At 45.2% G+C, this 10,604-nt stretch overlaps 3 protein-coding genes across 3 annotated transcripts; 2 read left to right on the top strand and 1 right to left on the bottom strand.

Moving 5' to 3' along the window:
- LOC135398921 (uncharacterized) lies at nucleotides 1-1,025 on the top strand. The gene is made up of 4 exons (XM_064630483.1): nucleotides 1-254; nucleotides 407-501; nucleotides 569-593; nucleotides 668-1,025. The coding sequence occupies exons 1-4, from the start codon at nucleotides 182-184 to the stop codon at nucleotides 802-804; spliced, it is 330 nt and encodes a 109-aa protein (XP_064486553.1). The 5' UTR covers nucleotides 1-181; the 3' UTR covers nucleotides 805-1,025.
- Nucleotides 1,026-1,093: 68 nt separating this feature from the next.
- LOC135398920 (uncharacterized) lies at nucleotides 1,094-1,960 on the bottom strand. Its single transcript, XM_064630482.1, has one exon. It carries the CDS (start codon nucleotides 1,780-1,782, stop codon nucleotides 1,213-1,215), a length of 570 nt encoding a protein of 189 aa, XP_064486552.1. The 5' UTR covers nucleotides 1,783-1,960; the 3' UTR covers nucleotides 1,094-1,212.
- Nucleotides 1,961-2,140: 180 nt separating this feature from the next.
- LOC135398918 (large ribosomal subunit protein mL46-like) lies at nucleotides 2,141-4,460 on the top strand. Its single transcript, XM_064630480.1, has 6 exons — nucleotides 2,141-2,249; nucleotides 2,415-2,592; nucleotides 2,665-2,789; nucleotides 3,567-3,709; nucleotides 3,873-4,004; nucleotides 4,064-4,460. Exons 1-6 carry the CDS (start codon nucleotides 2,159-2,161, stop codon nucleotides 4,343-4,345), a joined length of 951 nt encoding a protein of 316 aa, XP_064486550.1. The 5' UTR covers nucleotides 2,141-2,158; the 3' UTR covers nucleotides 4,346-4,460.
- Nucleotides 4,461-10,604: the final 6,144 nt, after the last annotated feature.

The raw sequence follows: 10,604 nt of genomic DNA, 5'->3' as shown, positions 1-10,604 counted from the left end.
GGCCATTTCATTTATTGCTCTATATATGGGTCACGTGAGCATACTTTCCTTTTGTTTCTGCTTGGGTGGCTGTGGCTGGGCTGGGCCCTGATAGCCTGAAATAATTTGCATATTTACTACTATGACGTCAAGCTGAAACGAACACAGCGACAACAACCAGTGACGCTCCAGAGCACATCTGATGCGACTGCAATCCGGCGAAGAAAACAGAGATGACAACATGAAGTTCCCGTTCTTATTAATGTTACTTTCAGGTAACACTATTTCCTCTTACATGACTCTGAATGGACCGGTTCTTCCATGTGAACAATGAATCTTTGAGACTCACTGATTTACATGCTGTTTGTTTCTGTGCTCCCTTCGTATTATGATGTAAATACACACAAAAACATTTCTCGACTTTCAGTTCCGTGTGCACTGAGCATGCATGCCACCACTAGTCACAGCAATACTGGGAAGGAATGTACAGAAGAGTTATGTAGCAGCAACCAGCAAAGCATGGTAACGCACAAAAGTATGCCCATCAAACATTGAACTACAACCTGATGAATCAACCTTACCATTTCAGGGTAGCATACAAAACAGTCATCACGGTAAGCTTCTAACCTACAAATATTGCCCGAGACACATTGAAATTGAATATGAAACAAGAACTTTCTTTGAATAGGGGTCCAAAAGTTGAACAGCAACCCTACAGACACAACAGTTCAAAAGGCTGAAGCACTACAACAGAGCAGCAGTCCTAATCTCAACTTCTGGATGACACTCTTAATAGCGGCTCTGGCTGCTGCATTGTTGTCATAGCATGAAGTCATTGTGTTTTGATGTCAGGAACATGTATAGTCAATTTACTAAATGTATTAAATTAATAGCTTGGGATGAAACAAATTTAGTAGCACGAAGGCAATCTTGCTATGAACCAAGGTTGCTTTGCCGAATAAAAATCTGGTATCGTGTTGTGATGATACGGTTTCTTTTATTTTATGTAATGAAGAACGCCAAAAATAAAATGTGTTTTGTTTTCAGTACGCTGTTCATGTTTCTGGCACAAGCAAGTTTTGCAAAAGCAAAGCAAGTCAATAACAACTTTTCCATTTACAATCATTTATTTTTCTATCTAGCTTTCCTTGCCGCATCCGACCACATTTTACTCTATTTTACACGCATGAATTAACGCAAAATACACGAGAACAAGAGCCATAGTTGATGCAACTAAATTTCGACGACTCCTTTCCGAAACTTTTCGAAGATGAACTTCTTGGTGTTAGCAAAGTCTACCGTTGGTGTTTCACCTTCTTCAGCACGCCTAGAAACACCGGCTACCGATGTAGCATACATCGCTTCCATGGTAGGCTCTTTTGTAGGTTCGACACCTTTAGCCCGGAGGTCTCTCTCAATGATCATACGTAGCAAAGGTGAAAAGGGCCGTTCCCTGGGAAGAATCTTCGGAGGACTCTCGTCCAGTGGAATACCCAACAGTTTGTGTTCTTCACCTTTGGGCACAAGCCTGAAGTCCGGCAAATGCGAGTCCTGCATGAGGATCTCACCCGGGATTCTCCTGCCTCGGAAAACATGCTCTGCCCAAACGTCGCCGTAATTGTTGTTTGGGTCCATGAAAGGAACCACTCGCTTGATGATCCAGTATGTTTGCTCGGGGTAACGGTCGAAGATTGAACGTGTGACAACGCGACCAACACCAAAGTCTTTGAGGTTGCCGAGGATCCATAGGAGATATTTACCGTGGAAACGCGATGGGTATCCGATGTAGTGAATTCGAGGCATTTTGGCTTGAAAAGTTTTTGGTAGAGTGCGTGATGATTGAGGGGCCGTCGGATGACAAATAGAGTCACAGAACAAGTACTGCGGCTAGAAAACGTAAAGAAAACTCATTCCCCTGTTCCCCTTCAATAAAACGCAGAGCTAAATGCACAAGCATGCTTTTCGAGTAGATTGGCTTGACTTTTGGATTGACGGCCGGATTCCCAGGTGCCAGATTAAAGACAGCAAATAAAGCACGTTTGCAACGCAAATAGCTTTCTTGTGTTGTTATAACTTTATAACTTCACGCTATTTATCAGATAAAATGAAAACAGAAACTTAAGAAAAACAGCCACGAAAGAAGGCCACTGATAGCCAACAATATCCAAGTCAATCAAACATGGCGGCCGCCACTGTGCGAAGATTTTCGTTTCGATCCCTTCTACTGCTTAGGATACATTCGCACACAACGTCCGGGAAAAATGCTCCAGGTAACGCTTTTGGGAATAACAGAGATGCAGTCCAAGAGTACAAGTTATCTGCCATGCAAAATAAATAGTCTGCATAACAGCAGAGAAACAGCACAGAAAAGCAGCGTGAATGGCGGTGAATGCTGTGGTACAGGGTATATGCTTTCCAGCAACCTTTACTTGTAGGTATCTGTCAGATGCGATACAACTCAACAAAGTGGCAACTGGTCGGCGCCTTGGCTGTAGAGCGAAAACCTATTATAACGAAAGATATGAACCCTCTTGAGCTTCGGTACCTTGAGATGCTGAGACAGATTGAAGTAGAAGCAAGCCTTTTGTCAGACCACGAACTACAGCTCAAAGAGTGAGTGCCGGCTGTGAGTGTTTCTTCCAAACCTTAACGGAGCACCCCTTTTCCCTCTTTTTTTTTTAACAGAGAAGAAAGGACGAAAGAAAAAAGCACGGGCGAAAGCATGCAACTAAAGCTCAAAACAGCACGCGATTTGGTTGATCAGTGGATTGCAGAGTTGAAAAGTTTCAAATCCGATTCACGCGTTACTGGTAGGTATTTCAATTGAAGCTTGCACGAACGTTGAGGAAATTCCTTAGTGGCGTCCTCACTCCTCAGTAACTTTGGCAGTGCTCTCCGTACGGGCAGCATCGAGGACTCTAGCGCGTGCCCGAAACATTACCGTAGCTAATGAGGACACCAATTAAGGAATCTCCTCAATGTTCATGCACGCGGGAGTTGCAGGCTGGTGCACAGTGATTGGCTGCCTGTTATAAGTGACCAATGGCAGTGCTCACTTTGAAGTTCCTCGCTGTAGCAACACCACCTAGAAACAGAAAGCACGCGCGCTCGTCGAAGTGACGTCATAATTAAGAGTCAGCAAATCAGGACCGTGTTTTCAACGGCGGCAGCCAATCACGAGCGTGCTTTCAGCAGTCGTAGCCATGGAGACCAGCCACTGTCGTCTGCGAGTTGTGATACCGTCGTCTGCCAGTTGTGATTCAACGGCCCGCGTACTAAATGGGATAAAGCTTGGAAATAAAGTGCAACAAGGTCTCAGTGTTTCTCAAAACTGGCTTTCTGGAAAGTGTCTTGCACTTTTTTTCCCTAATTTATAGGTCTGCAGGTTCCAGGTGAGCTGCAGTCATTTTCGAGTCCTTGAATTCGCAGAACGGTGAACCGCAGTAGCAGACGACATCTGACTCTTAATGTTCACGTAGCGAAGGAGGGAGAGGAGGCAATGAGCAGGCTTTCTGTATCTAGGTGGCGTTGGCTGTAGTGCTTGACTTCAACATGTAGCACCAGGTAAATTCTCAACATACGCGCAGACAGTGACAAAAGCGGCGACGTACGGACTACTGACCGGAAGCTCGACACGTCGCTACTCTTTGTAACGCACCAGAAGCTCGGCAAGGAATTCCAGTGGGTGCTCCCGCAAACACCGCATAGGGACGGGGAGACATTACGAGAGGTGAGAAAGCTTTGCATTTTGGTCACAAAAGGCCACGACTCAGAAATTCAGTTTGGCTGCAGTGCCATGTACGAAGAAGTTTTAGTTTTTATATCGGTGGTGGTTGTTACTTGCATAAATAGACAATCCACATAATTGCGTCTCTCACATGTTGCGCGCTCAGACTGCAGAGCGAGCATTGGCAGAAATTTGTGGCAGCGACGGGATTGACATTAAGGCTCTCGGAAACGCTCCCGCTGGCTTCTACAAGTACCTCTACCCAAAAGACATGCGCAAGGACTTCCTTGGGGCAAAGGCAAGCAAACAGTCACGTTCAGGAGGAACACAACCTAATCTGCGTCCTATGTCCCCTAGGTGTTCTTTTTCAAGGCACAGCTCCAGTCAGACCGGTCACTCACGCAGAAAGGGATACAAAAGCTGGGCCTTGCAGACGACTTTGCTTGGCTGTCGTCTTCAGAACTGGCTTCTCGGCTGCAGCCACGTTACGTAAGATCTGTGCGGCAATTCCTCATGGAGGCAGAAGCTCCAAACGTTAAGCGCCTACTGGAAGACGTGGATGGAGCTCTGCAACATTCGTCAGCGACAAGGAGTGAAAGACAGGAAGAAGCACGTGTCCGACAGTCTGCCAAAAATTAGACTCTGCAGTGATTAAATGTCTAGGTATCCATTCTTGTATAGAATGCCGTCAACAACATTGTCCATGGTCATGAGTTTGTACTGTACTAAAATAGCAACTACATGGAAGATTTGAGGGGTTTGTCATATAACGGCCATCGTAGTAATCATTGTGTTTTTGAGATGGTACTGGTCTCACTATCAAAGTTTCCCGGGAAGTGGCCTCAAGGGTTATTACAATACAGTTGCTGATCGATTTTTTAGACTCGACCTTTGGTCCTACTTTTCTTTCAATAGGAGGCAGCGAACAAGGGTGCATCCGTGGAACCCAGTCCTCCCCTTCCGATTTGTTTGAGTTTCAGTCTGTCTGCAACGTCATAAGGACGTTTCTCAGGTAGAGGTCTATTGGCACCGCCAGGCACCCAATAGAGCCAATGTATTTCTGCTTCCAATAATATCGTGCCGTTTCTAAAAGAGAAACAGCTATTTTTTTCTAACCACTGCGCCAGGAGTATGTTTGGTTTTCCGCAAAATGGAGGCACTGTAGAACCGAGCCCGATATTGCGAACTATTTTGTCGGTGATCGCGCGGCGCATGCGCAGAAAGATGCACACATGTGCGCGTGCTCGACAACTGTGCTCCAAAGTCCAAATATGAATGGCAGTAACGGCGCCTACGACGTCGACGGTGGCTGTCCGAGCAACGTCAGGAACAGCAGCGACATCGTCTTCAGCGTCGGCAGTCAGAAAGCGTCAGTGAAACGTGCAATGCGCCGGGGATTGTAAAGGATTTAAATTTTAAAAGTCTGTACCAATCTACTCAAATCCGATCTTTTCAAATATTGCTCCATAGGACAAGTTCATATTTCCCGCAGCCAACAATCATTGTGTTTTTGAAATGGGCCTATAGTTAGTATAGTTTTCACCTCAAGGGTTATTACAACACAGTCGCTGACCGTCTTTTCGAACTAAAAAAATTCGACTTCGATTTTTCTAACAAAGCTTTTGGCACCGCAGCAGACACCCAATAGATCCAGACCCCAATGTATTTCCGCTTCCAAAGAAAAACAGCCGGAATATGCTTGGTTTTCCAAACCACTGTATCCCCTGCAAAATGGAGGCACCGTATAGAACCGACGCCGATATACGTAAGCTATACAGAGTTCGTGTGGTCATTTCGTGGCAACTCTTTTTGCCAGATCCCAAGCAGTCATGTTCGCTTGGTCAAAGCGAAGCAATCTCGCCTTCCGAGCGCCAGGAATTTGCCAGCTAGCACTCGATACGACCGGGCAGCGGGTTGCCCCACTATATCCGGTGTCGTCACATCCGCACTGCAAGGGTGACGAGGCGGCGAGGGCCCGCATTGGCCGGCACGTCGAAGTTCACGTGGGTTAGCAGACGACCAGGTGGGTCAAGCTGCCGTAAAATCAGCGTCAAACAGCGGAGGCTGCCATCTTGTGGAACGCAGTTGCCAGACCCGGAAACCCGAAGTTCGCCAGTTACGGCGGCAAAAAAACGCCGCTGTTGTCTCTTTGTCATATTTGCTTAAACAAACGAATTTCTTGAAAAATGATGCAGTAAACAGGTAAAAGTTAGTAATAACTAACCCATGTTGCCTTGGACATTCTTAGCGATTGTTGTAACGCTCGCATTGTAACGAATGCACAAGCTAGAATGATAGTTTCGGTTTCGTGGTTGCGGGTTTTGGCGTGCTACATATCTATCATATGCAGGCACATCTGGAACTACATGTTGAGCCAAAGTCTGTCTGAAATTTTTTTGATATACTTGCAAAGGAGGGGGAGGATGGAACGTTCAACACTCCGCATTACAATACTGCTAAGGGTAAAACCTAATTGATAAATGCAGACGTCCAAAGACCACGAAATGTGACCATACCTCGATGGCATAATCCTGATGTGAAGCCTCCATGGACCAGAGAGAAGGCATAGCAAAAAAAGAAAAACAAGACATCTACCAAAACGTTATATATCATTGACATGATGCTTCCTCTTTTCCTCTATCGTGATTACTCAAGCGGCTCAGTTCTAAGGTGCAGCAGTGACGAACTCTCACCCTCTTCCTGCACCAAAACGAGTAGCCTACAGTAAGCGTATATTGGTATGATGGTTGATCACAGTGGGAAGAGCATACTTCTGATTATGGAAAGCAGTCTCAATATAGCTTATCCCTCCTTATTGGAGAAAATCTTCTTCACTGTGATGAGCATACATACAGGCAAAGCGCATATGTTGCTTTGCAACCACTTGTCATCTGTGCATTTTAGATTTTCGTATAGAGACAACGCTTTGGAAGTGCACAAGTGAGATATTTTACTGAAGGCACAGTGCGCGTGATTTCAAAGTTCCTCGGAACGACGTACCAGTCAGACACAGGTAACGAGCATGGTACATGACAGAGCTCATGCCAGATATGTTGTACATGTCCATACATAAACAAATTTTACTTCAAGGCAATAAGTAGTTACGTCCAGCACAGTAATGCCACTATGTGTGCACACATTTTGTGTACGCAATGACGGTGTTCCATATTTCACTTCTATCAAGTAGGAAGAGTTTGTGTGGAAAAAGCAACAAGCATATGGGTGGGTGAATATGAATTTTGCAGATATTAGTGACGTGTAATACGAACCATTTACTTATCTTTTACATCTGCACAGATTTCTTAATTGTATGAATGCCTCAACTCATGTGACAGCGAAGCAAACAAATCTTGTTAAGAAATCTATAATCAGTGATCTACAACAAAGTAAACTTCATTTGTGCATATGCTTTGTGAACGTAATCACTGTTTCACATCTTACGTCTAATATAGTTAAAAACGATAAAAACCCCTGCGCAGGAAAAGACGAGAACGGAACACAAAAACGATGAGGACACCACACTGAACTGCCAACCAAAGAATTTTTATTTTGTGAAACGAAGCCTTAAATACATGAGACCTCCTCTCCCCCTCATGTTGAACTTCCTGTTTACACCACAAAGATAAATACAGGGGTTACTGACGCAGTTACTACCTGCTATTTTTATCTCATGCGCCTCTCAAAAGAGAAGGCTACTTCGTTTTTTACACCTGAACAAAATTTTTGTTTTTTGGAATTCTGCTTGACATCCCACACATACTGTAAAAACCCAGAGACTAGGGAACACGAACGGACAGACACAAAAACGATGTCTTTTCCCACAAGTCACACACATCAAACATGAAGTCAAGTCAAACGAACACAAGTCAAACACGAAGTCACGTTTGTGTCTGTCCCTTCGTGTTCTCTAGTCTCGGGGTTTTTACATTATGCATCATCTTCACCAGCTCGCTTGCTTCCTAGCCATTTTTTCATTGTCACATCCACATGTCAATAAGTGGTCCCTCAATGCACCGTATCTATTAGAGGTATTAGTTGAATGTTCTTTTAAACGAGTGTTCATGCACCTTTCAATTAAAAACAACTGAAAAACCCCAGTGCTTTATCAACCAGCCAAAACACTCGCTCTGTTTATGCACCTTGATGATTCCCCCGATATATACCTTATCACACTTTCGTGGTATAGAGTAAACTATATGATTATGGCATTCTGCAACTTTCTTCCCGTGATCACCAACCAGGCCAAGTTTTAACCGTTTTTCATGTTATATCTAGTCAATCAGGCTTTCTGTTAATTCATATGAATCACCAATCAATCTCTTTTCATGTTACGTCAATATGCTTGCATATGTGGAGAACTGAAAGGTATATGCTACGTGCGAATAGGAATGTCATCAGACTGGATGGTGGGAAAGGTCTTTTACGATACAGCTAAACACACACCGTCAAACACACCCTTTCTTTGAGTGTGGAAGGGGATGACGTGAACAATACGGTTGCAAAAAGAGGTGCATGGAAGCGGTTCCTCTTCCAAACCAGACTTTTAAGAGAAAAGTTACATGGTGGTTAAAATTGATTCATGGAGTACTTGCGAGGAATTCGAAGTGGTTATGCAACTTGCTTTATCAAATATAACCGATTACCAAATATATATTTGCGGATAAATCCAGTCTATCATTATCATACACTGTGTGTTATTATTCCACAACTCAGTCGCAAAAATATTTGTAGTTACGAATAGTGTTTGAAACAATTTTCATTGGCAAATCTTCGCAACATAGCTTTCAGGGTCGTTGCAGAAGAAAATTGTTTCACAAAGCACTTGTGACAGAAAACATTCTTCACTTGCGAAAGCGAAAACGAAGCTGCCTATTTCAAGTACTGCCGTTCATTGGCAATCACAAAACATAATCTGCGCACTATCGAAGAAGTGTTTTGCCAACATACGCAGGACGACGGGCATGAATGTACAAATGTAGTCACTTCTTCGCACAATGTCGTCGTAGAGAGATGCGTCGTAGAGTTACGCTGGGCACCTTGTTCACCTACATCATCCAAAGCAGCCTCAGCTGGCTGGCGAGCATCACAATATTTAAGGAACATCACAGTCCACAGACACAACTGCACAGAGCGCACAGGATCGTACGTCTGCAGTGATTGGAAATACCATGAACACAGCCACACACCCATTGAGGAGCGACGGCAGCCATAACTCACGCTGGATTGGATACGGATTGAAGTGGCTATTTTGAGAAATAGCATGCTCGGTGCACATTGTTTGCAGATAATTTCTACTTCGGTACAAATCTAGGTGGCAGATTTTGCGATGTTGGCAACAACCGTCCCACAAGATGGCGATCCCCGTTGTTTTACGCGGGGAATGGGCCAAAATACATGGCAAGATGGCGACTTTGACCCACCTGCAGACGACAAAACACCCGAAGACGAGCGACCGCGATGCCCCTAGCGTCATCCAAGGAATTAAGCGAATCTGAACCTGAACCTAAAACCGCTAGATTCAGAGGCGGATCCAGGCCCTCTGTTTTTGTTTTTTTTTGGGGGGGGGGGGCGGTTTCTTTGTCGGAGCGCGTGGGGGGGGGGGAGAGGAAGAGGGAAATCCAACCGCCCCTCTTCTGGATCCGCCACTGGCTAGATTACTGGCACTCATGTTCGGGTGGCAACGGCCACATGATGCAGCGCCGGCAATTTCCGAGCGCTAGGCCGTGTTGCCATGACATGACCACCCGAATTCGCCATAATTCGAGCTATTTGGTCGGTGGTCACGCTGACGCAGCACATGCCCAGAAGTCTGCAAGCACGTGCGCGTGTTCTAGGATTTTCCCAGCAACCCTCACACACCCCTAACGCCCGAAAAAAATGCAGCACCCCAAAAATGCCTGCCAGCTGGTGGCCGAACAAGCAGCGAATATGGGTGTCACCTCCCCCTACGGAGCCCTTCCCCCTTCGCCCCGAGATGGCAATCCTAGGAATATTCCTTGCGGACTCGACTATGCCGTGCCCCATTTGGCGTGGTGTCGGTAATGGGACGGCACATATGACGTCGACGTTGGCTGCCTCAGCAGCTGAATACTATGGGATCAACGCTAGTTATCTCGGGGGAGATTTCGCCATGACTTCTGTGCACTTTTATCAAATTTAATTCGCGAGAAATTGAATTTAACCTTCGTTTTCGTTTTGGTTTTTGTTTACAGAAACAGGAAGCGCGCGTCGGACTCACCCCATTTCATTCTAAAATACGTTCCCTACTGCTTTTGTAATAGCTGAAAAAAAAAGAAAAAAAGATGTTGCGAAAAACGTCGTTTCAAGGCGCGCAAATTGTCGGCCGAGCTCAGTGCTCCGTCAAATTAATGCAAGATGCGGCGGAAGAAAGACGGTCATCCCCTCTCCCCTTTCCTGTTTCCCTTTCGCACTTCTTTCAGGTAACTTTGCGTTGCGACCATGCTGCCGTTATCAGCAGAAGCTTGGAAAGGGGGGAAGTGAAAGGGCAGGTGCATGGACGCATGACCTCCTAGCATCGCTTCTTTCAGAGATCTGAGCGCGGCCGGCAACTTGCACGCCTTGAAACAAATGTTTTCGCTTTTCCTCTTCTGGCTATTATCAGTGCAGTATGGAATGTATTTTACAATGAAATAGTAGCATGGTGAATGTATTTTGCGATAGAATGAGGTAAATCCCGCACGCGCTTTTTGTTTCTGTAAAAATAAAAATAAAAAAAAACACGCGAAGTTGATTTGGCAAATTTCGGAGTTCAATAGGCTTCTCGCTGTTTGTGAACAAATGATGTCATAGTGTTCGACAGCGCCACCAATTTGGTAGAGTTGAACTACGCTCGAACAAGTGCTCATTCGTGCAACCCAGCCCTCCCCTTCAGATTTGT

This window comes from Ornithodoros turicata, chromosome 6 (assembly GCF_037126465.1).
Source record: "Ornithodoros turicata isolate Travis chromosome 6, ASM3712646v1, whole genome shotgun sequence".
Lineage (NCBI taxonomy): Eukaryota > Metazoa > Arthropoda > Arachnida > Ixodida > Argasidae > Ornithodoros > Ornithodoros turicata.
The sequence above is the reverse complement of the archived record's forward strand: the minus strand, read 5'-3'. Positions and strand labels throughout refer to the sequence as shown.

Bases quoted from the DNA above. Each gene is read 5' to 3' on its own strand.
- LOC135398921 (XM_064630483.1), top strand. From the start codon at position 182: ATGCGACTGCAATCCGGCGAAGAAAACAGAGATGACAACATGAAGTTC. The intron at 255-406 runs GTAACACTATTT...CTCGACTTTCAG, and splicing joins CTTATTAATGTTACTTTCAG to TTCCGTGTGCACTGAGCATG. The intron at 594-667 runs GTAAGCTTCTAA...TTCTTTGAATAG, and splicing joins CATACAAAACAGTCATCACG to GGGTCCAAAAGTTGAACAGC.
- LOC135398920 (XM_064630482.1), bottom strand. From the start codon at position 1,782: ATGCCTCGAATTCACTACATCGGATACCCATCGCGTTTCCACGGTAAA.
- LOC135398918 (XM_064630480.1), top strand. From the start codon at position 2,159: ATGGCGGCCGCCACTGTGCGAAGATTTTCGTTTCGATCCCTTCTACTG. The intron at 2,250-2,414 runs GTAACGCTTTTG...CTTTACTTGTAG, and splicing joins GTCCGGGAAAAATGCTCCAG to GTATCTGTCAGATGCGATAC. The intron at 2,790-3,566 runs GTAGGTATTTCA...ACATACGCGCAG, and splicing joins ATCCGATTCACGCGTTACTG to ACAGTGACAAAAGCGGCGAC.